General features: G+C 37.8%; 1 protein-coding gene across 5 annotated transcripts in view; it reads right to left on the bottom strand.

The window, feature by feature from the left end:
- Positions 1 to 26423, bottom strand: part of ZFYVE28 (zinc finger FYVE-type containing 28) — a 275487-nt gene that overhangs the window by 71260 nt on the left and 177804 nt on the right. For all 5 annotated transcript variants that reach the window (XM_075930868.2, XM_075930867.2, XM_075930866.2 and 2 more), the window contains exons 7-8: positions 20895 to 20996; positions 4644 to 6005 (exon numbers count right to left, since the gene is read on the bottom strand). In XM_075930868.2, coding sequence (XP_075786983.2) covers positions 4644 to 6005; positions 20895 to 20996 — 1464 coding nt within the window. The remainder of the gene's footprint in view (positions 1 to 4643; positions 6006 to 20894; positions 20997 to 26423) is intronic.

Here is a 26423-nt window from a genome sequence, read left to right on the forward strand (position 1 = left end):
TTATTTATGTGTTCACCTGATAATTTCTTGATTGAGCAACGGCATAGAAACGTCACTGCTTACAGGTTTAGCTAAAGAGTCTATCATTCTGAAAATAGCCCAGTGTCTCATTGTTCAGGTAACCTTCACAAGCAAATTGTAGAAAGAAGTTATAAGAGATTCAAGATGGTATTCCTCTTTTAAAAGCTCCATTAAATGTGATTAGCCACCCTGGGAACAATGAGTGAGAGAAGGCTGATTATATTCCTTCTTGTACCTCAACTGGCATGCTCAATGACACACATATCCAAAAAACAAACCCAATGCCATAAATATCCACATATCTGTGAGTATTTATGCATACAATGTTATAGCGGTGTTGGTTTCTGGACAGTAGAGATACAAGGTGGATGTTTTATTGGGCCAGCTATTGGGACTATTTATGTGGTAATCTAAATGAATTATACTATCAAAGTGTATTCCTAATCTATGTCTACTCCTAATAAAATTATGTGCCTTTATGAAGATGAAATAGTTGTTAGCTATCAGTAACAATAGTATGCAATGAATAGGTAAGCTATCTTTTGGTCTTATAATGAAAAGGCTGATATAGCTGATTGCAATCAATTAGCATAAATAAGGTATTCCTGGATAGCATTTGCTTTGTGTACTGTCTGGTTTGTTGTGGATCTTCAATAGTCGTTGCTCTTCTTTTCCATATGCTTGCACAAAGTATAGATCTTTGTGGAATACTGTGGGTTTTTTAAATCAATCAAAGCTTCTTACAGACACAGTATTTTGTTTTTTGTAGAAATGTCTGTCCTGATGCCACTTAATGTCTTTTATGCACATCTCAACCAAAAAGCAGATAAAGTCTTCATTTGTGTTTTTGTAGCCAGTATTTCAGCCATGTACAGCAGTACTGTCTAGACCAGGGCTACTCAAATGTGGAAGCTCCAGGGGCCACAATAATACTCACAGCACATGCTGAGGGCTGCAGCTTAAGTGTGGTTGCATTTACATGCAAATATATATACAAATATGTGCAAACAGCTTCTTTCACACTGACAGACATGAGTACAAAGATTAAGGCAAGACTACACAACACGCAGGCCCCATTTAAGTCAGTTTTGCTGATGTTAATCAAATGCAATATTTACCCAATTTCTACCCATATGACAGCACTTTCAATGAGCAATGACAGGCCAGGAATTTATCTACTAAGACGCATATCAACAGAAGACTATTGCATTGACTACTCTTTTGTTTTGTATCAGAGGGGTAGCCGTGTTAGTCTGAATCTGCAAAAGCGACGAGGAGTCCTGTGGCACCTTATAGACTAACTGAAGTGTAGGAGCATAAGCTTTCATGGGCAAAGACCCACTTCGTCAGATGCATGTAGTGGAAATTTCCAGAGGCAGGAATAAATATGCAGGCCAGGATCAGGCTGGAGATGACGAGGTGGATCCAATCAAGGAGGATGAGGCCCACTTCTAGCAGCTGATCTGGAGGTGTGAATTCCAAGAGAGCAGAAGCTGCTTTTATAGTTAGCAAAATTGATTTTACAATTTTAACAATGTTGCCAGTTTTAATGCTTCTTATTAAAAAGAAAATTGTATGCCTGTGTTTCAGGTGTTTAGCTTGAATCATCAGGTTGTGCATTTTTTGTGGTGATTTTACTGTAAAAAGAAAAGTTTCCAAGCCAAACGCTCCAACCTGCAGCGGGTGGGGAGTTAGGCAAGTCAGGCCTGAGAGATAGAAAGGACAGGTGCCTTGGAGCCCCATTCTGGATTCCCAGCAGGGCTGACGTCCCCACGCGGGAGTCTGTCGCACTGAGTGGGACAGAGGCAGGGCATGGCCGGACCCAAACGTGGATAAGTAGCTCTCAGGCTCTTCCCCCAAGGCTAAGCAATCAGCACTTCCTATAATCCCTTGGTGCTCCCAGCACCTCCTCCCTTGGGGTTAGAAACACCAACACCATGTACCCCTCTGTTCCAGTCAGCCTCTCTGCTTGCGTCTTTTCAGTGCTCACCCTGCCTGGGAGATGCCTTGCTGCTGTGGAGCATGTTCCCAGTGGAGGACATGTTCAAAGGATCCCACCTGCGGGCTGTGTGCTTAGCCCCACAAACTGTGGGACACAAACAAATGTGCTGAGTAGCCCTGGTCTAGACACTAGAATTAAAGGTGATAATGCAAATATTTTTAAGCAAGATTCTATTCCCATAGATTGTAATTCTTCATTTGACGATCTAAAAATATAAAATTAGACAGTCCACAAAAAAGATTGAGGCCACGAGTCTCTTCCTACAATGAAATTCACTGAATATTTCTGTAGCATTATTCTAAAACAGTCATAAAATCCACGAAAATATTTACGAGCCTAAAACCATACATATTCAAAATAATAAAATGGATAACGTTAAACTGTATCTGGAAAGGATATGACAAGCAAGGAAAGTGTTTTGTTTGTAAGAAGGATTATTAGCATGTATGTACATCAGCACCTACTGTGAGTTTGAAGTAGATGAAAGGCACAGCATGTTTTAAAATACTGAACAGAGGTTTACTAGTGTCAGAAAACAACAAAATATGGACATCTGTAATGATTTTCCAAGTCTGACTCTGGAAGTAGAGAGGGCACAGAAAAAGAGCTAGCAATTAGGACAATAAGAACATTTACTAGTTAGTTATGTTTATGGGTATTAGAGATACCTGTCAAACTGTTGGGTTAGTTGCTCACATTGCATGAATGCAGGTAGCAGCACCCACTATACTCTTATCAAAATAATTTGGCACAGAAGACTCTTGCATACATGTTTTTCGCTATTAATAGTATTATGGTTAATACTGGCTAATATTTCCATTGGTATCATTTTTATTTAATACTTTTATTTCCATAAAACTTTTGTACCGTGAGGTAATGACTAGAGGTCCCAATCAGGGATTGGAGCACCACTGTGTTTCCTTAGGCACTGTACACAACAAAAATTCCCTGTCCCAAGGAGTTTACAATCTGTGTAAATCTTCATTAGATGAAGCTTCCAGAGCCCTCAGAGATAGAAAGGGCTCTATAAATCCTCCTCCTTCCACCCTCTGGCTCTTCCCCCCTTCCCAAGAAGATAGTAATAGTTATAGTTAGTTAGAACAAAGGAGCAACTGAAGCCAACACTCAGAATAAAAATTTAAAAAAGACAGGATTCATGGGGAACATTTTGTTCCCCTAAAATGATATAGGCTAAGTTCTGGTGTCTGTTGAACTTATGTTTGCACTTCTCCACACTATGCATTCACCAACGTACTGCATGACTGCAATGCTTTAACATGGAACAGTGTTTCGCTCATCAGCGTCATGAAAACAAGTGCTATTCCTAGACTGAACAGAAAGGCACATTCGTAAAGATAATACAATTATTAATGTTCTTCTGATTTAGAAATTCATCTTCCTTTTTCTTAAGAGCTTCTGAAAGCTTCTACTATAGTGAAAGTTAGAGTAAAATGTCATGATAGAAAAAATTTTCCACAACTAACACCTCATTCTACACTGAACTGTGTCTTGATTTATTCTGGTAAATGTCTCTTTCCAAACACAGGCGCATAGCACCAAATTATGAAATAAGCTATTTTGAAATAAGATCGAAATAAGATATGCAATTTGTGTAGCTCAAATTGCATATCTTCTTTTTGACTATGGTGCTATGTAGATGTAGCCTGAGTAGACTTAGTTAAATAATTTAGCTGCTCTATTTTGATTTCCTACTAACATTTGCAAAACGACTATAATAATGTTTACTTACTTTGGGGGTGAATTAGCTAGTGTCCCTAAATGCTCTGAAGATGAAAAGCTATAAAAAAGCCATAACTATTAAAAAGTAATTAGAAATTAAAAATGGTAAAAAAATTGTGAACTTTAACATTTTTTCCATTTTCACAAAAATATTCATTACTTTTGGAATTGGCAAAGTAATTAAAAACAGTTTAATTTTTTATTCAGGAAAAGTTGCTTTTGGACAAACAAATATAATTTACCAAAACACTTGGTTTTCAGCAAACAAAAATTGTAAATAGCCATCTCTAAAGGTTTTGATAATCTTCTCAATAACATTTTGAATGAACAAAAAACTGAAAAAATGGTTCTGTTTTGTTAGTTTGAACAGCTTTAGTAGAAAGTTAAATATTAAAAGATGAGAATAAAATTAAAAAAAAATCTACATTTTTCCCATAGTACTAGTTTTGTCATAGTAGTGTTATGTAACAATATAGAAAGGATCATATACTGTGTACAATAATGCATCATGTTAAATATAATTTCAAATATATGACAAAACAGAATGATGTTAAACTTTTATTTAAAATAAAATATATTGCTTTCTTACAGGACAATTCTTGGTTAAGCTAAATAGGACAGATGTTATTTAATAAAATTATTATATAACTCAGGGGGGCAATATAAAGACCTGATACCAAAAACAGTTCCAAACAGTTGCTGAAAATGCCTTTCATTGTCTGCACATAAATAAATCTGATAGTACAGTAAAAAGTATTTTTTTAAAGTTGTAAAAACTGGTATCCCGAAATAGCACTGCAGTGTAGACATACCCTAAGTTACAATTAGCTATTTTGTATGCAAGTCCTAAGGCAATAAAAGAATGGCAAGTTGCTCTTACCTTGAACTAGATCTTGATTTAATGTCATCTTTTGCTGTTCTTTCATTACTATTTTCTTCATTATTCTCTGATTGCTTCGGACTTGGTTGCCTTCTTTTCTCCCATTTCTTCTGCTGATTTGCGATTTCTACCTCTACTTGTGATCCATTTTCTGCTCCTAGCTGTGAACCTGAGGAATGTGCCAGGCACTTAGAGGAGTTAGATAGTGTCTGTTCTTCTCTGACAGAATCTTTTTCTGCTAGGAAAGCATGAGAAGTTTCAGTTTTGAATGCCTCCTGTGCAGAGATTGCACTATCCAGTTTATCTATATTGTCCTTTTCTTTAGGTTTTACTAAACTATAAGAAGCATTTATAACTTTTCCTGGGGAACGTCTGGTCTTTGAACCATCAATATTATCTTCCCTACTGTCTTCACAGCTGCCACAACACACACAGGAATTAATTAGACAATTTGTGGCAGCTATACTGAGCTTATGGGATTCACTTTCCTCTTCATCTGCTAAAGACTCCGAAGACCCAGGAACACAACTAATAGCTTCTGGAGTTGTTACTGGGGATTCTGAAGTAGAGGGGGATTTGGGATTAAATATTACAGTAGCAGATATCTTCATTCCACCTGTCCTATGGGCTATTATTTCAGCTGTCTCTGCATCATCAGCATATGTATCCCAGCCATTGAGGTATAATTGTGAATCAGGACCTTCAAAACAACTGCATGAATTTTGAACTGAGATACAAGTCATCTGTTTGCTATCTTCAATATTGTTATTATTGCTTAAGTCATTTTCTGCCTCTTTTAAAAGTAAAGACTCTTCTGTTTGAGGACCATTATCATACAGTAGAGGGTCCCTGTACTGTACACTCTGCTTTGAATTATGGCAAGGGTTATTCACCCACGCAAACGTGTCATTGGCTGACTCCAACCCAGCAAGAGCTTCTCCTGCTCCATCCAGATCATCCATAAAAAAAACTCTTTCCTCTTCATCAGTTAAGTTGACAAGATATTGCCTGTTAGGTGAGGTCTCCAAGCTGGAGCCATTTCTTATGCCAGTTCTGTGTGCTGGAGACTGGCAGACACTTGGTGGGGAAAGCAAAGAGGACATCTCATCTCCAACCCTGTGGACCATCCTATTCAGCTGTTCTAATTCCTGTTCATCATACTGCATAGAGCAGGCTAGCTCAGCCTCTGTATTTTCAGCTTTTGCTGAAAGCTCCTCAGCAGGCAAAGTTGCAGCTAAGGCAGTCGTACTGACAGAGGGCAATTCGGGATCTGTTCTAACAGGAAAATCCATATCCTGGGATATGCAGAGGTTACGCTCCAGAGTGTGCAGCTCATCATCAGTTAAGGTCTGAAGTAGATCCCTACAAAGCAAAAAATGTAGACATTATTTTGCAGTCTGTGCTCATAAAAGGTGACTGCACTACAGATCTTACTAAAAGCTTTCTGTGTCTGAAAAAAAAAATCTACCGGTACATGCTGAACTTGGAAACAGTAAAATATTAGCTAGCAGTTGTAACTGGGCTGTATTGTGGATTTTATTTCAGTGTGTGTGTGTTCTCCTACACTTGAACCTGACAGTATGCAGAGGAACACAGGATACAATATTATCTCTTTGTTGCTGCAACCCTCCCACAACATTTAGTCACCCGAGGTTCAAAAATAATCCTTCACGTTTTAAATGTATTACCACAGTAGCTTAAATTTTAAACCCCACATACTGTAATTTGGTTAGCACAGACATCTTCCTGAAAACTAGTCAGTGAAGGTTATTGCACTCGTGAGTATAGTTAAAATTTCCCAAGCTATTACAGATACAAAGAATTTATTAAAAACATTAATCAATGTCCCTTTTGCAGTGCTGACTTATTGGAAATCTCAGACTGAAATTGAGAATACAGTCTAAATTGTAAAACCTATTCTGAAGAAAACCTAATCTGTTTTGCACATTTTATACAATAATGTATTTCCAGATAGGTTACTATGAGCATTTTCCTTATGGTTTCCAGTATTAATACATAAATAGTTGTTAATTGAGAAAAAAATTGACAGAGGAAAAAAGATTGGCGATTTCCCATCTTTTCTTTTCACCTCCTCTCAGTGCTTCTTTGTTTTGTGATAATTTCATATATTCCATGACATTATTTAATCAGCTGAAATAATAATATTTAAGAGCCTGTTTTATGACATAAAATATTTACTGAAATTACTGTTTTTTAGTTCTGCAAGTAATACTATTACTGAACTCATTAATTTACATTAGAGAAAAACTTACTCAGAAAAAAAATACAATCTGATTTACTGAGCTGGAGAAAGAGCAGTTGCAAATACTATTAAACTTAGGAAGACAAAAGCTAATATCTTTGGGCATGTCTAAACTACATCCCTTTTTCGAAAGAAGGATATAAATTAAGTAGATCAAAATATATCCCATGCTTCATTTGCATAATCGCATCACAGCACTCTTTCAAAAAAGGGTATTTTGAAAGTGAAACTGCTGTCTAGATGCGGTTCTTTGGGAAAAAAAAACTCTTTTTTGAAAGATCCTGTACTCATTTTTTTCTTTGAAAGAACCATGTCTAGACAGCGATTTCACTTTCGAAATACCCTTCTTCGAAAGAACGCCGTGATGTGATTATGCAAATGAAGTGTGGGATATTTAAATCCACGCTTCATTTGCACTTTCGATCTGCCTAATTTACATCCCTCTTTCAAAAGAGGGATGTAGTTTAGACATAGCCTTTTACTTAGAAATATCTTCTATTGAACCAACTTCTGTTGGTGAAAGAGACAAGCATTCAGTCTTAGAGCTCTTTTTTAAATCAAGGACACCAATATAAGGACACCATTGCAGTTACTTCCATATCCATTTATAAATCATGTTTTACTTACGTTTAACATTTTTTGTACCCAAATGATAAATGAAGAAAAATTAACTAAAATATACACTTATTTTGTAAACACGATGTGTGCTGTGTCAGTTGAAGAATCATGAAGCATAATTGGAATGGAATAATCTCTTCTCTTGATGGTCACTCCATAACAAGTAGGACATCTTCCTGTCACCCTCCTATTTGTGGATCCGTTAATGGCTGACCAGCCTGATTCTGGAGCCACAGGTCTTATAGCAGAAGGGGCTGAGGGCTATTGGAGGGATGTGAGGCAGTTTTTGCCACTCTATTCTCCTTCTCCACCTCTCCTCATCTGTACTACAGCAGGACCTCTCAAATTGTGCTACCCTCTCATGGATTACTGCTCTCCACTGGGGTCAGTCCAGGGAAGGTTCGCCCAAGTGTCGACACTGATGCCGCACTTTTTCATGGTTGTCTTTGACATGTCCTTAAATCAATTCCAGTGGCCCACAATGCTCTTCTGTCCTTCCTTCAGCTGAGAAAACAGAATCTGCGTACAGCAGTGTTAGAACAACCACTGTGCGGTACACAAGGAGCTTTATCTTGGCACTGATATCCCGGTTCTCAAAGACTCTTCATTTCAGGCAGTCAAAAGCAGAGCTTGCACAGCTCAGGTAATGCTAGATTTCCGCGTCAATGTCGACTTTGGCGGAGAGATGACTTCCAAGGTATGGGAAATGCTCCATGTTTTCCAGCAGTTGTCTGTTGACTTCAATAGATGGTACATATAATTGTCCCATCAGCAAGAGCTGATGGAGCATCTTGGTCTTTATGTTCAGTGTGTGGCCAAAATTCTTGTATGTTTCAGCAAAGGTGCTTAAGAACATAAGAACGGCCATACTGGGTCAGACCGATGATCTATCTAGCCCAGTATCGTGTCTGCCAGATCCCCCAGAGGGAGAGAACTCAACAGGTAATCCTCATGTGATCCCTCTCGTCCCCCATTTCCAGACAGACAGAGGCTAGGGACACCATTCCTACCCATCTTGGCTAAAAGCTATTGATGAACCTAACCTCCATGAATCTAGCTAGCTCTTTTTTGAACCCTGTTAAAATCCTGGTCTTCACAACCTCCTGTGGCAAGGAGTTCCAAAGGCTGACTGTGCACTGAATAAAGAAAAACTTCCTTTTGTTTGTTTTAAACCTGCTGCCTATTAATTTAATTTGGTGATCCCTAGTTCTTATATTGTGCGAATAAGTAAATAACTTTTCCTTATTCACTTTTTCCACACCAGTCTTGATTTTATAGACTTCTCTCATATCTCCCACCCCCCCTTAGTCTCCTCTTTTCTGAGATGAAAAGTCCAAGTCTTTTTAATCGCTTTTCATATGGGACCCATTTCAAACCTGTCCATTTTTGTTGCCCTTTTCTGAGCCTTTTCCAATGCCAATATATCTTTTTTGAGATGAAGGGACCACGTCTGTATGCAGTATTCAAGATGTGGGTGTAACGTGGTTTTATATAGAGGCAATAAGATATTCTCTGTCATATTCTGTATCCCTTTTTTAATGATTCCTAGCATTCTATTTGCTTTTTTGACTGCCACTGCACACTGAGTGGATGTTTTCAGCGAACTATCCACAGTGACTCCAAGATCTCTCTCTTGAGTAGTTGTAGCTAAATTAGTCCCCATCATATTGTATGTATAGCTGGGATTATTTTTTCCCAGTGTGCATTACTTTACGTTTATCAACATTAAATTTCATTTGCCATTTTGTTGCCCAGTCACTTAGTTTGGTGAGAACTTTTTGAAACTCTTCACAGTCTGCTTTGGTATTAACAATCTTGAGCAGTTTGATATCATCTGCAAATTTTGCCACCTCAGTGTTTACCCCTTTCTCTAGATCATTTATAAATAAGTTGAATAGGATTGGTCCCAGGACAGAGCTTTCGGGGGTCCCCATTAGTTACCTCTCTCTACTCTGAAAACTTTCCATTTATCTAAGTATACTATAGCCACTGAATCCCCCTTGTCCAATGTTTGTTGACCTTCTCAAAGAACTCTAGGGCTACATCTAGACTGGCATGATTTTCCGCAAATGCTTTTAATGGAAAAGTTTTTCCGTTAAAAGCATTTAAGGAAAAGAGCATCTAGATTGTCACAGACACCTTTGCGCAAAAGCACTTTTTGCAGAAAAGCATCCGTGCCAATCTAGACGCGGTTTTGTGCAAGAAAGCTCCAATCGCCATTTTTGCCATCGGGGCTTTTTTGCACAAAACAGTTTTTAACTGTCTAAACTGGCCCTCTTGCACAAAAACATTTGCACAAGAGGGCTTTTTCCCCAAGCGGGAGCAGCATAGTATATGCGCAAGAACACTGACAATCTTACATTAGATCGTCAGTGTTCTTGCGCAAATTCAAGCGGACAGTGTAGACAGCTGGCAAGTTTTTCCGCAAAAGCAACTGCTTTGTCGGAAAAACTTGCCAGTCTAGACACAGCCTAGTAGATCAGTAAGGCATGATTTCCCTTTACAGAAACCATGTTGACTTTTCCCCAACAAATTACGTTAATCTATGTGTCTGACAATTTTATTCTTTACTATTCTTTATTCTTGACCTAACCAGATCAGCCATACTGTCACTGGTACATTCTCCTGCACATCTACCAACGTAATATATGCCATCATGTGCCAACAATGCCCCATTGCTATATACTTCGGCCAAACTGGACAGTCCCTATGTAAAAGAATCAATGGACACAAATCTGATATTAGGAATGGCAACATACAAAAACCTGTAGGGGAACACTTCAATCTCCCTGGACACACAATTGCAGATCTAAAAGTAGCCATCCTGCAGCAAAAAAAACTTCAGGACCAGACTTCAAAGAGAAACTGCTGAGCTAAAGTTCATCTTCAAGTTTGACACAATCAACTCTGGATTAAACAAAGACTGTGAATGGCTTGCTAACTACAAAAGCAGCTTCTGCTCTCTTGGAATTCACACCTCAAGATCAGCTGCTAGAAGTGGGCCTCATCCTCCTTGATTGGATCCACCTTGTCATCTCCAGCCTGATCCTGGCCTGCATATTTATACCTGCCTCTGGAAATTTCCACTACATGCATCTGACAAAGTGGGTCTTTGCCCTCGACTAACTACACTTCAGTTAGTCTATAAGGTGCCTCAATTCTTTACTATCGTTTCAGCTAGTTTGTCAGGTACTGATGTAAGATGGTCTGAAGAACTAGAGGGGAAAGAGCAGCAACGATATTGTTATCCATGTACTGGAGCTCCATGAACAAATTCATGGAGGACTTGCTTTTGGCCTTTAGTCTTCTGAGATTGAAAAGTTTCATTTATTCTGTAGACAATCTTGCCATTAGTGGAAGCTTGCCATTAATGAGATGGAGGGTCATGGCAATGAAGATTCAGAACAACGCTGGGGCAATGCTGTGTTGTTTGAAGAATCATGAAGCATAACTGGAACGGAATAATACACTTCCCTGGTCTGATATTTGACCGGACAGCAATGACAAACTGATAATATGGCAATTTTCCTTTTCAATATACAGACAGTCCCTGACTTCCAAACAGGTTACATTCCGAACACCTGGTCGTAACTCAATTTGGTCATAAGTTGGAAATACCCTTAAACGTGCTGCCTGCTCTGTTAAAAAAAAATTGATGTACATGGCTCTCAACTCGAAAATATTATAATGGGGTTAATGGGAGGTTGGTCATAAGTACGGATGATCGTAAGTTGGTGTGATTGTAAGTCAGGGAATGGCTGTGTTACTCATTAGACCATCTATTTTTCCTCCTTTCTACTGCTTAGTAATAATTATTTTCAGGGGTCAAATACCCCAATTGGGAGTAGACTATAGAATATCTTTAAGGAAAGAATGCAAGCATGATCAAACTGATCCACCATTAGGCATTATCCATTTAAGGAAAATGGAATTTTTCCACTGACTTCACTTTGTATTATACTCTGAAAACACTGTGGAACTCACAGTCTTATTGGCTGTTCAAAAACTTAATATTATCTTGACAATTTTGTTCTTTAATTACAAAACATCAGTTCTTGACTTCACATCTTAAAAGCTGATTTACATTCTTCCAAATAATATTCTACTCTGAAATGGAAACACCATATAGAAAAGTAGCCTTGACAAAAACAAAATATTTCTTTGTGCGTAAATGTGTACATGTGATTTTAGGGGCAGCACAATATTATTTGTTACTAGAACACAGGAAAGGGAGCTAGCCATTCCACACATGTTTAGAAATCACTAGATGGTAAGTATAACATGAGCGCAAAGTACTATTACAATAATATGTATTATATCCATGTAGAGAATGGTGTATGCTGCAGTTACCATTTTAGATATATGGGATGTAAAATATGTGGGTGGAAGTGAGATAGCAGCTTGAAACTTAAGGACTCGGAGGGTCCATTGGGTTGCTTGGAGCAGTAGAGGAAGAAGGATTATAGAAAGACAAATATTTGGTAAATTGACAGATGGAGATGGTTTTGTTGGGCTGGGTCAAATTGCCAAGAGAGATCTCTCCAGATTACATACTGGTCCATCAAAGACGATAAAAACCTAAGCTTCTGAGAAAGTGGCAGTGATATCACATTGGGAGAACATCAGACTCAGGAGCTCATGAAAAAAAAACTGAAATGGGGCTTGAAAAGGACAGAGGGCATTGCCAGGTGATCAGTGCCAGAGTTAACTGTAAACAATATATTACAAGCTGTGGTGAACTAGAATTTCTATAATGGCCTTTGAAAGAAGGAATCGCTCTACGACAAACCTGGTCGTTGTAACAAGGGAACAGATGGTAGAGTATCCTGAAGTAAACATTTCAAGTGAGAACCTTGGCAGCAGGCATTCAAGAGTGGGTTGTAGGAATCCTGGGGTTGTTACAATCCACATATCAAAACTCCATCAAGAGAGTGATCGTAGTCCAAAAAAGGTACGGAATTAAAGACAGATATCTCTTGGATCCACGTTTATTTTCAATCAATTACTTCAATTTGCTACGTTAAAGGTCAAATAAGATTTTTAGGGCTGCTACCACTGCAACATCAACATATCATCTGAAAATAAATAATTCTATCTGAGTCATACATCACCAGCTATCGCACAACCAAAACCATATAATCAAAATGTAGCTGGCAGCTTAGAGGATAATAATGGAGGCGGAATAAAAGACAGCAGCATATAGCCTTCTACAGCTATACTGAATGTACAGTGTTAAGAGTAATAAAACCGATTAAAAAAAAAGTAAGCTCAACAGCTATGACTCAGAATAAACACTTGCATATATCCATGTGAAGTCACCAAGTACCATTTTTGCAGTTACTTTTATAGCCATAATCACATTATGTGGATTGTGTCCTCCACCTTACGCCCACTTCCCTAATTTCTCTGACAGATTTGTTTTCATTCCATAATGCTTTTATTCTTGTTCTACATAAATAATTCCATGTGACTCTTGAAGTTTAATGTTTTGTTTGGCAATTAGCTCAGTTGTAAATTTGTTAGAGAAGATACCATGCAATCTCTCTAGGGCTAATTATCCTTCATAGCTGAAAACCTTATTATCACTATGTATTATAAAATTTCAAAAATCTGTAAGTTTACAAGTCCATCTGATAATGATTTGGGAGTTTTGTTTATAACACTTTTGAACTGTGAATGATTTTAAGAAATTGTATTATGAAATTACTGCATTATGGAAATCCTATGTGCATGGATCTACCATGAATTAGCAGGATTTTGGACACGTGACTTACTTCAGTCAGTGAACATGATGTAAGATTAGAAGCTAAAATAGAGAAAAAACAATTTTTAAAAATTTTACTAGAATTTTACTTTTTAAATAATTTAAAAGAACATTAGAATAGAACCTCGGAGTTACAAACACTAGGGTTACAAACTGACCAGGTAACTACGCACCTCATTTGGAACTGGAAGTACCGTATATTCCGGCGTACAAGACGACCTCTGATGTTAAAAAACATCCCCCAAAAATCGGGGGTCGTCTTGTACGCCGGATGCCCCGCCGCCGGAGCCCCTCCGCGGCTTTGAAAGCCTCGGGGGAAGCCGGCGGCGGGGCATCCCAGGCGCGCATGGGCTGCCCCCCCGCCGGAGCCCCTCCGCGGCTTTGAAAGCCTCGGGGGAAGCCGGCGGGGGGGCATCCCAGGCGCACCTGGGCTGCCCCCCCGCCGGAGCCCCTCCGCGGCTTTGAAAGCCTCGGGGGAAGCCGGCGGGGGGGCATCCCAGGCGCGCATGGGATGCCCCCCCGCCGGAGCCCCTCCGCGCCGCCGCGGAGGGGCTCCGGCGGGGGGGCAGCCCATGCGCGCCTGGGATGCCCCCCCGCCGGCTTCCCCCGAGGCTTTCAAAGCCGCGGAGGGGCTCCGGCGGCGGCGCAGCCCAGGCGCACCTGGGATGCCCCGCCGCCGGCTTCCCCCGAGGCTTTCAAAGCCGCGGAGGGGCTCCGGCGGGGGGGCAGCCCATGCGCGCCTGGGATGCCCCCCCGCCGGCTTCCCCCGAGGCTTTCAAAGCCGCGGAGGGGCTCCGGCGGGGGGGGGGGGGCAGCCCAGGCGCTCCTGGCGGCTTTGCTCCCGGTGCCTCTGGTCTGCTGGTGACCATCTCCAGCAGACCAGGGACACCGGGAGCAAAGGAGGCGGAGGGGCGCTGGGGTATAAGATGAAACCCTATCTTTTAATTAAAAAGATAGGGGGTCGTCTTATACACCCAGTCGCCCTATACGCCGGAAAATACGGTACACAATAAGGTAGCAATAGACCCAGCATTCATAGATACATCTGCAAGAAGTGCCCCCTCATTATACATGGGAAATGATGTTGCCATGCTCGCTGCTCCTCCCGGCCATCCGCATGCTTTCTGCCCCCACCAGCTGCTTGCATGCTCACTGTTTCCGCCAGCCACCCCACTGAACACGCACTCATTCATTGTTCCTGCTGGCCAGCTCCTGGTAGTGATTTTGGCTCGGGGCAGAAACTGAGTTCTGCCACAATGATTTCAGCTCCAAGTGATTTCAGCTCTTCGGTCAAAACATAGTCCAACGTCAAGAAATGTCAGCATTCTTTAGAGCCTCTTTAGATTGACTCTTGGAACAGTAGGGAGAAACAGGTTGAAACAGTCTGACAGCCTGAGGGCATAGAGCCTGCTGATTGAGAGCTCACAGACCTCTGGCATTGGAGCCTTTGTCAATTTGAGGTTCTTTAAATTGACAGTGTCTCCCTCCTTTGAAACAGGCTAAGGTCAGTGTCTTTTCAGGGTTTCCACCCTAACTGCAAGTATCAGTGACCATATGTCACAATTCCTGCCTTTAGTATTAACATAATTTGTTACCCAACACAAATGAATTTATTACAATGAGCAAAACTCCACTGGCTGAATATCTAGCAAATATAAGCAAAACAGGAGCAAACAGTATTTACATGCATGCACGCAGAGTCTCATTCCTTAAATTGAAAGGATCTTCCTCTTTTGAGGCAGGTTAAGCACAGAAATGTAGAGCTGGAAGGGACCATAAGAATTATCAGCTACAGCCCCCTGCACTATGGCAGGACTAAGTAAATTCAGACCATTTCTGACAAATGTTTCTCCCAACCATTTTTAGTACTTACAGTGATCTCAGAAGCTCATTTGGACATGTATTCCAGATGCTAACTACACTTACAATTAGGAAGTTTTACCTAATCTCTCCTGGTGCAGATTAAGACCATTATAACTTCAGTGGACATGGAAAACAATAGATCATAGACTGTTATCAGGTGCCAAGATATTCTCTACCAGTCTGATTGCAAATCACTAACTATTCTTTGACTATAGTCTTTCAGCAAGTTTTTCCACTGATTTTATTATAATTTCATCCAGACCAAATATTCCTATTTTGCTTACAAGAATTTCACATTGGACTGTGTCAAAAGTATTTATTGCAATAAAATATATTATGTCTACTGCTTTCTCCCATCCATTTGTCCAGTTATCCTGGTAAAAAAAGGAAATGAGGGTGGTTTGGCATGCTTTGTTCTTGACAAATCCATGTTGGGCTATTTTGAGGTAGTGCCCACGAAAGCTCATGATACCATTTACATTTTTTGTTAGTCTCTTAGGACTATCCGCTGCTTTTTAAAGTTTTTTCTTATAAACTTAATATTCTCCTTTCTAGGCACTGAAGACAGGTTGATTGGTTTATAATTCCCCAAGTGCTCTGTTTCACTTTTTAACTATATGATCTTGCTAGCAGTGGCATTTGGGGCCTGCGGGGGAGGGTACAAGGAGGACCACCCAGAAAAATGGAATTAAAATTTTAAGGAAACAGTTGGGTGGTGCACCTCCTACATGTTCCCATGAGTCACCTATGCTTGGTAGGAAGCTTGCATATGCACACACACACACACACACACACACATACACACACACAAAATGAAGTTGTTAGATTCTGTTCTACATCATATAAACAAGGATCTGACCCATAGTGTGGAGGAAGTTAGAAACATTCGCAATGAGGTCTTAAGAGATTTTAATCTTTACACAATACATTAATATATTAAAATAAAAGACCATCCATTAAAAACTCTAGTACAGAAAATTAAATGTAATTTAACTGTTGTTGCCAGCAAGTACTGTCGTAGCAAAGTTCAAAAAAGATCCACCTTCTACCAATTTCCTTATTATGGTTCTCACATATAAAATTTTGACCTGGATTTGAAAATCAGCCTCTGCTTTGGCAGCATCAGACCTGAAATTTTTTTTCAGGGCTCCCTCAGTTTAACAGCTATTCCAATTTTTCCACAGAACAAGAATCGACTTTGTTTTCCTGATCATGTTTTACTCTTATCAAGGCAAATTCTCCACTCATGTAAACGGTTGCAGCTCTACTGACTTCAATAGGATAATTTATAACAACTATCTTAACTATGTCTTGCTGGAAATTAACCTGATGCTGTCATATCTACTTTTAAAATTACATGCATATTTATATTGTTGTTGTAAAGAACTGTGCATTTGCTAACAGTGCTCACACTACAGAATCTGGGGTATTACAGTTATTTCTTATTCCAGGTACAGGAATAAGGAAATAGGGCATGATCCAAAACTGACATCATCAGATGTTTCTTTGCATTGCCCCATTTATCCATCTGTTGTTTATAGACTTACACTGAAAGTTTTGAGGGAAGTATTGCCTCTATGTTAGATATCTGTATAATACCTACCATAATGGGGGCTTGACCTCTTAAAGATACTATAATACAAATTAATTAATATCTATTTTTTAAATTATACATACGCACATAATTATGAACAAATACATGGACTTACACCCCTGAATAACACCATATATAAATATTAATTATAAACTTTCTGCATGTAAGTCAAGAGATTCTTTATGGTGTTATAGCTAAAAGGTTATGTGTCTCATGCTTTAAATTTAAAATATGCAGTTAACTCACCATCATTGGGCATTGTTTCTTAGGAAAATTCTTTATAATATAGAACAGTAATCAAGAAGATAAAAGAGTTGTTGTACAGAATTTGTCAGATTAAATTGGGTAATCTTCTGTTGCCATTATTTCAATAATTAGAATGGAAACAATTGATGCCTTAAACAAAAAGCAAATCTGTTAAACAAATTGTTCGATGTTACCAATTCTAAACACATGAACAAAAGCTTTATTATAAACTGAAATTACTTTCTCAGTGAAAAGGAACTATTTAGATAATTTTGTTTTTCCTTTACCATCTATGAAAAATTACCAGGATTTAAGACATATTTTTCTGTTGCTAAATGAAACTTCATTTTTCTTAGCAGACATAGGCAACTGAATAATGGAAATATTTTTTCACACAATAAATATTTAGGCCTTGGGATGTATTACCATAGGAAGTAACTGAAGCAAATAACTTAAGATTCAAAAAGTAATTACACACACACACAAACACACACACACATATATATACACACACACACACACACATAAACATATACATATACATATAAGATTTATCTCCCAACTGACAGTTTCACTATAATTCCTTTTTATAGTACCTTTAAAAAAGATTGAATATAAAAGTCACTTTGGGGGTTCATATACCTTCATTCTAATTGCCACGTTATTGTACAAGGGCAATTTACATTTGGAAAAATAAACGTTTATCTTCCACTGTATACTGCAGAAGAACAAAAAATGAACACATTCTTAAAGTATATTGTGGTTGTTATGAGCTACTTATTGTAAAAACAAGATATCGTTTCACACAATTGGCAGAAGCCAGGCTGAAAAACTTGCTCCATCAGTGGCCTGGACCAGGTTAGCTGCTCAGCCGACAAAAAGAGTAGGGTCAGACCAAAAGAGGATGAGGCCAAGGTTGCTAGGAGATTAACTGATTTCACATATTCTCCTCACAGCCTCCATCAGCTTGGCTTCTATGGAGACCTATCTAAAGTTTAAAGTTACTTTCTCTTCAAGAAGGTAAGCAATAGTTGTTTTGATTGCTTTTTTCTCTCTGAGAATCAATCCTCCATGTATGTAGCTGTTTCCATAGGAGTAATTTGTGGGTATGAGTGCAAATTGCATCTCCTGTGCCTGCTGTGATGAATCAACTTCAATATATTAGATTTTAGGTATCTAAGATGATCACCACTGAAATGTGGACACAGTGTCATAACTAGCTAATTTTGGGCCCGAGGCAAGAATATAAAATTGCGCCCTCTCATGTGTATATATTCATAGTAGTTATTTTGTAGAAAAAGGGAAAGTACATAAATAACAACAACAACAGTAATAATAACACCATAATGTTTATTTATTATGGTTATGATATCTGCATAAACAATAAATTATTATAAAATATCACCATGTCAAATTTGACAGAAAGCTCAGATTTTGTAAGAACTGGCATTTTCCGAAGTACAGATTGAGCTAAAGTTTTTCCATTTAAAAAAAAAAAAGACTGCATTAGAAGTAGGTGTTATTGAAGTTATCCTAATGTAACTACAATCTAACAACTAAGATTGTAAAAGTTGAAAATGAAATGGACTAAACAAAAGCAAAAACAGATTTAACTGAATTTATTTTCTATATTTTAAAATGTGAATCCTAGACAACATGTATGAATAGTGACAAGTAAATTAGATTATAAGGAGTCTTTTTATATTACTCTAAGGAGAGGAGAGCAATTTAGATTAAGAATTTTTGTTGTGATTGTGTTCTGGAAGTAAATGGAATTTGTTGTTTTAATGCAACTTTAATTGGCCTTCGAAGTTCAGTGGGATTTCTCATAACAGTAAGCAGTAAATTCAAAACAATGTATTTTTAGGATTTTATTCTAGGTAAAGATTTTCACATTATGAATTCTATAGCTCAATAATTTGTTTCTTTATGCCTAGCTTTCATAATCAATATCACTATACAGTAGGAATAGCAACGTGTATCCATTTCAGCAGTCAGATACAGAATAACTATTTAAAAGATCAATATTGTGCATATACTTGCATATCTATAGCATATGTTTTCGAAACAGAGATATCAAGGGAGATTTTTCAGAAGGTACATATGAGTTATGTGCTTAATTTCCATTGATTTTCCATGGAAGTTTGAGGTTTGAAAATTTCCTCCATCTAAATCGCTCAAACTAATAAAGATGTTAATTATAAATAGAGAGAAAAGTGGTAATAAAGTCTTACATGTTAAGAAAATTGTAATTTTATTTCTACATATCTATGTCCATACAGTTCAAGATAGCATAATATTACCTGATTGATTTTAGTGTCAGCATTGAGAACAACCACCGCATATGGCTTCTGGCGACAGATAAACTAGTCCAATATAATTTTCTGTTGTCATAATAATGCATGTTAAAAAAATCTAGGCAAACTAGAGGCCAAAACTAAAATAAAAGGTTTTCAAAAAGGAGGTAAATTGGAGGACAAGGTATTACCTATTCTGTCTCTTTCATTGATTAGATCCAGATTATGGAACACTAGCAAGGGTGGTGGTGCTATCACATAGGACAAAAACTGAAATACAGGTCTAGAGTCTTGTGCAAATACATAAAGCTGAAGTTAAATAAATTTAGCTGAAATGCACACTAGTTTAGAATCTGGTCCATTCTGTAGTGAACGATCCTGCATGTGCAGTATACAGGACTAAAAACCCATTAGAGAGATTCTCAAACTTTGGCCCATGAACTAGTTGGCACTGCTTCCGTAACAACAGGAAAGCATCTGTTCATTGGCAACCAAGGCTGCTTTCTGCTAGTTGTAACTAAGTCCTGGATTCTTGTAGGGTTTCCAGAAGATTTTTTTTTTTTTGATAAACATACACAATCCTTCCCCCCTTTTTCTGCACTCTGAACAATCCCTTTATGTAGCTTAATTTCTCTGTGCTTGTGATCCAATTTTGGATTTGAACTGAAAACTGAATCTGAAACCTAAAAATGTGATGGCAGATACATGGGAGGAAGAACCATATTGCAAAATGGTGTTGAAAAATTTAACGCAGTGAAACCAGTGTGCAAAGTGAGGACATTCAGTGCTATTAAAACATAGGCTTATATTTTAAGATGTTTCCAGTGATTAAGAATGCTTCAATATTTGAGCTGATACATTTTAAAGGATCCTGATTTTCTGAGGGCAGTGGTTCAGAATCTCTTAACATCAGGCCTCTTTAAAAAGGTCTCCGACTGGGCACCAAAAATGAAGGCACCAAAATAAACAATCACTTGAAAATTTAGAGCCTCAGGGCCAGATTTTTAAGGGGCATTTAATTGGATTTTCAAAAGCATCTAACCAGGGAGTTTTAGGTACCAAGAAGTTATTAGGATTTTGAGATTGAGAAAGGACGAATGCAGGAAATAATCTATTATTTAAAAAGAGGTCCACAATATGAAAAAGTCTGATAATCACTAGCCTAATAGAAATTGGACAAAAATAATCTATTAAGTCACTACCTGTATATTATATAATATCATGAGTTAAATCAAAATTGTAAAATAAATATAATTAAAACGGATGTTATAGTTAACGAAAACTACAAAATGTCTAGATTTAATATTGCAGCCATTCACCACCAACCATGTCTATTAAAAATAAAGAAAAGTGAACACAATTCAAAGGAAGAAAAGTATAAAAAAAGAACTGAAAGAAGTTTAGAAAATACCAGTATAAAGAAAATCAGGTCAACAGAAAGCTGGGTACACAAAAGTCACTCAGGAAAAAAAAGGAGGTAAATTATGGTAACATAGAAAGCATAGAAATAGTTTTTGAAACATTTTCCTTTTTACATGTATTTTTTCAGTTCTCTCATCCTAGGAAAAATGGTCATTTCAAGAAACAGAAATCTTTTATTACTTGCCTTATTTTCTTTAGCAAAGTGTGGAATGGTCTGAAAAGCTCAGACATATCTTCTGGCTTGCGCTCCAAATTCAATGGTCCTTCAGAATAAACTACGAGTCCACTGTATTTAAGACACACACAAAATAAATCTTTTTTTATGATGCTTGGTCAGAGCACAGAGTCAGAAAATCATCAATAAACAAATATTTGCCATTATATTCAAGCTGTTGGTTGCATAATTATTCACAATTTCATTATTTGTTTTGTCTCAAATATCTTATATTACTATTATTTGCAAGAAGTTACAGTTAATTGATATTTAAAAGACTACAAAGACTTTGGTTCCTTTAGATGTGAGGGGAAAAAGCAATGAAACTATATTTCAGAAAGCATACATTGATTATTTCCTTTGTTTAAAACTGAAAAAAAAATGTAAATGAGTATACAGAAGAAGTTAATAACTATATAAGTGAATTATCAGAATACTTTAGGACCCTTTAGGATCTTATAGTTACAAGATATTTTCCAACTTGCTTGTTCTTTAGAACATATGACCATAAGAATGACGATACTAAGTGACACCAAAGGTCCATCTAGCTCTGTATCTTGTCTTATGACAGTGGTCAATACCTGTTGCTTCACAGGGAATGAACAGAATAGCTAACTATCAAGTAATGTATCCCCTATTAGCCATTCCCATCTTCTGGCCAAAAGAAAGTAGGGACACTGTCCCTACTCATCCATAACAGCCATTGATGGACTTGACATTGACTCCCTCAACTTAGCTAGCTTCTTTTAATCCTGTTACAGTTTTGGAATGTACAACATCTTCTGGTAAAGAGTTCTATAGACTGTTTGTCCTTTTTGAGCACCAGTGCTAGAACTTTCCCTAGCTCAGTCAAATTAAAATACGGAATTGTAGAAAAGGCATTCATGCTAGGAAAAAAATGATACTTTATAGTAGTGGTCCTCACCCTTTTGGGACTGCCAGGCACCCAGGGGCGGGGCCACCCATGCGCCACTCACCCAGGGCCGGGGCCGCCCATGCGCCACTCGCCCAGGGCCGGGGCCAGTCCAGATCATTCGGTGGGTGCACAGAAATGACCTGGCGGGCTCCATGGCACCCATGGGCAGCGCGTTGGAGTCCACTGCTTTATAGCATACTACCATGCTACTAATTTAACTGACTGCTTTTAGAAAGGTGTCCTCCAAGGATAGGAAAGGAATGGTTAGTTCTGATCCTGCAATCACGAGTCTTCAGTGGAACTATTCACATGCATAAGGATTTATAGGCTTGGGGGAGCAGGAACATCTACATTATTTTTTTGCCCCATTGGGTAAGCCCAAGTTGACCAAGGCTCTGAGACTTGCTGCCACAGTGCTTCAGATTTGTTTTGCTTTTTTTTGCAGTGTAGACATATTTAATTTGCAAATATTCATTACTTTAAGAAATCTCACTGGAGCACAAAGTCAATATATGGGGTAATTACTTGAGTGCTGTTTCGTTCGTTTTTGAGAAAATGCTACTGTTTCTTGAGTTTACAACCAAAGGTGATAGAAAATAATGATGTAATTTATTTAAAACGTGCCCAAGTTTAAAAAAAAAAAAGGATCTATCTTCCTTCTACGTTAGGTTGGTGAAAATCTTCTGTTGCTGTCATGTTAGTAGCAAGGTCCATGCTACATAGCCTCTCCTCAGTAATGGAGCTAGGTACAGTTCTTAGCATTTATATGGCAAAGGCCAAGCTTGTTTATTTGGGGAAATCAACACATAACTTTTAACATGATGGATTTTTTTACGTTCTATTTTCAAGTCACATCTTCTGGCTGAAGATCTCTATTGCCCAGCTACCATAAACACAATTTAATTCTTTAGTTTCTTTATTTCAGAAGACAGACTGCCATAAATGAATTAATTGCTGCTGACTCCAGCATTAAAGTCATGTCTACAAAAATAAACATTACCTATTCTCTGCATAGAAACCAGAGTTTGTTCAGGCTAAACTTTAACTGCTACAAACCCAATACTTATATACAAAACAAGGATCTTTCAGATATGGTCTTAGTTTCTTCAGGGAGCATAGGACTTTAGAAATTAAAAATTAGGGAGAACTTGTTTATAATATCACCAACTTTTTGATGATATAATAAACAAGAAAAAATCTTAACAGGAACGTTTCACTCTGAAAGAAATAATTTTTCCACTTGGGAAAGGATGAACTATTTTATATTATTTTGCTCAGATGTTTTTGTGAAATTCATTTTAGGTGAAAAAATTTTTTGATTTACCACTCTCACACTTACTATATATCCCTTTTGCTGCAAAAATGTATGCCGTGGTGTGTGGCTACACACATTAATGAAAGTTACTGGTAGCGTAGAATTGCTTAAATTGCTCCCTAGCCTTTCCCTGTATATGTGCACGTTTTTTCATGAAGTTGATGGATTTCCACTTCATATGGCTAAATTCGATGGCTTGTATTGTGACAACTACCAGAGGGGTAGCCAGGGTATCAGACGGGTAGTTGTTTATTATAAGTTCAATCAATTTGGCCAATACTGAAGTTATGCTTACCAGCCTGTAATTGCCAGGATTACTCTGGAGCATTTTTTTAGAAGTGGATTTAAATCATACCTTACTAGCCTTCGTTAGTAGGGCTGCATTTTCACATTTGAATTTCTTCAGAACTCTTGAGTGAATAACATCTGGTCCTGTGTCCTCCTAATGACACCTCCATCTAGCGTTGCCGGATGGTTTCAACAAAAATATCAGATACATCTGACATTACATCACAATCTACATTACATCTTATTTAGAAAATACCGAACATGTATATTTTCTCATTTATATTTTCTCAATTTGTTTCCCGAACAGAAAGGTCAAATATTCGACTGTCCGGTTCAAAACCAGACATCTGGCAACCCTAACTCTATCTGGTAGGGTTCTCAGATTTGTTCATCTAAAAACAATGACTCAGATTTGGAAATCTCCCTCCCATCCTCAGCCATGAAGATCTATGAAATAATTCATTTAGTTTCTCCGCATGGCTTTATTATCCTTGAGTGCTCCTTGAGCAATTTGATCATCCTGTGACCCTACAGGTTGTTTAGCAGGCTTTCTGCTCCTAATTTGTTTTTTAATTACTTTGGTTAGCTTTGGGGAAGGGGAGGGGGGGCTTCCTAATTACCTTTTTGTACTTTATTTGCCAGAGATTACTCTTCTTTCAATTTTCCTCTGTAGGATTTAACTTCCACTTTTAAAAAATGTCTTTTTTTGCCTCTCACTGTTTCTTTCACTTTGTTGTTGAGCCACAAAGGCATTTTTTGGGTTCTTTTATTTTTTTTTAACTTGGGCTATGCATTTAACTTGAGCCTCTATTATGGTTTCTTTTAAAAGTTTCCATACAACTTGCAAGAATTTCACTTTTGCCACAGTACCTTTTAATGTCTGTTTAGCTAACTTACTCATTTTTGTGTAGCTGAAACAAAAAACAGGACTATGTAGCACTTAAAAGACTAACAAGATGGTTTATTAGGTGATGAGCTTTCGTGGGCCAGACCCACTTCCTCAGATCAAATAGAGGAAGAAAATTGGCACAACTATATATACCAAAGGATACAATCAAAAAAATGAACACATCTGAAAAAGACAATCAAATTTCTATCATTTTTGTGTAGTTCCCTTTTCTGAAATTAAGTGCCATAGTGTTGAGCTTCTGTGGTGTTTTTTGCACCATGGGGATGTTATATTTAATTGTATTATGGTAATTATTTCCAAGCAGTCTAGCCACAGTCACCTCTTTGACCAGACTCTGCACTCCACTTAGGACTAAATCAAGAATTGCATCTCCTCTTGTGGGTCCCAGAACCAGCTGCTCCAAGAAGCAATCATTTAATGTGTCAAGAAACTTTCTCTCTCTACCCCATCCTCAGATGACATGTACCATGTGGTGATTATTACTGAGGTTTTTTTTTTAAATTATTTGATAGCCTCTTAATCTCCCTGAGCATTTCTGTCACTATCACCATCCTGGTCAAGTATTTTGTAATACACCCCAAGTGCTATATTCTTATTATCAGAGCATGGAATTACTAGCCATAAAAGTTTTATGGTACAGTTTCGTTCATTTAAGATTTTTACTTCATTCCATGTTTTTTTTCCAAATATGTTGCCACTCATCAGCATGACCAATATATTGTCCTTCCAATATATTTTCTGTACTCACTCAATATGAGGCACTCTTGTTCACTCTTTTTTATTATTTAGGCTTCTAGCATTTGTATATACGCTTTAAAACCTGTCACTTTTTAGCCGTCTACCATTACATGATTAACTGAATGGGACTCTTTTTCATTTGAATGTTTCTCATCAGGTCTTACCTATATTTTATCATCTGCCATTATCTCCTCTTTACTAGCACACAGAGAATCTCTATTAATAGACCTGCCCATCAGAGATGTGTCTGTCAGATCCGTGTGCTCCTCTACACCTGTCAGCTTTTCCCCCAGCCCTTAGTTTCAAAACTGTTCTACAGCCTTTTTTAAGTTCCAGTGATCTGGTTCCATTCTGGTTAAAGTGAAGCCTGGGAAAGTGGTTAATTATAGAAGAGTCAGAAGAAGAATAGTTATTTAAGTTATAGTCACTGGGCAAACCTCTGGCACTAGATGGCATGGGACTTCACATGCTGCCTGGCTTGTGGCAGGGAAAAATGGGAATTTCAGGGGATTTAGAGGAACCACTTGTAATAAAATTTAAAGATGAAGTTTACAGTGAGGGAGAGTAGGTGTCATGGATACGTTAATTGTGCCAATTACATCTTTAAATCCCAGTGCATCGACTGAAAGACAAACTTTTGAGGATTTCAGTGACAACCAACAACAAATATAAATAGAGACAGAGAAAGACAGAGTGGAACTCACTCCTGTCGTCCTTGAAATGCTATGAAAAAACATTGCATTTAAGCTCATCCAGTAGAATGTAATCAGATTTGTGAAAGAAACAAGGCTGCGGAGGACAGGCAAATGCTGAATATTTTTAAATGGACCACATGATAACATAATATTCAGCATGGTGGAACCAATGTCTCCAGTTCTTTATTTCTCTCCACTGTATGATTAGCAGAATTGTCAGGGACCCTTAATAAATAATTTAATCCATTGGTTTTCTCTTTTACTCCCATATTATCACCAAATTGACCTAATTCCCAAATCATCATTTATAGGGAGGTAATTAATCTATGTTTCAAATCTCAAATTACGATAATTCCACAACCTTTACAGGTAACTTTTTCTATTGCTCAGCTGTCCTTGTAGCTAATTTTCCCTAATATTGTATTATAATGTTAAATCATATTATAATATTAATCATAATTTAATTCTGTTACTTTGTATAATTTTTCGAGCCCTGCTTATTATAGTCATTTTCTGTTAAGCTTGCTTAACTTGCATTGATGTGCTGTAGAAATTATACAGTCTGTGTTACATAATGTGATACCAGATGTCTGTGACCTTTTAACCTAAAAGCTGGTTGGCAATATTAAGATACAGA

This window comes from Pelodiscus sinensis, chromosome 4 (assembly GCF_052426305.1).
Source record: "Pelodiscus sinensis isolate ZL-2025 chromosome 4, ASM5242630v1, whole genome shotgun sequence".
Classification (NCBI taxonomy): Eukaryota; Metazoa; Chordata; order Testudines; family Trionychidae; genus Pelodiscus; species Pelodiscus sinensis.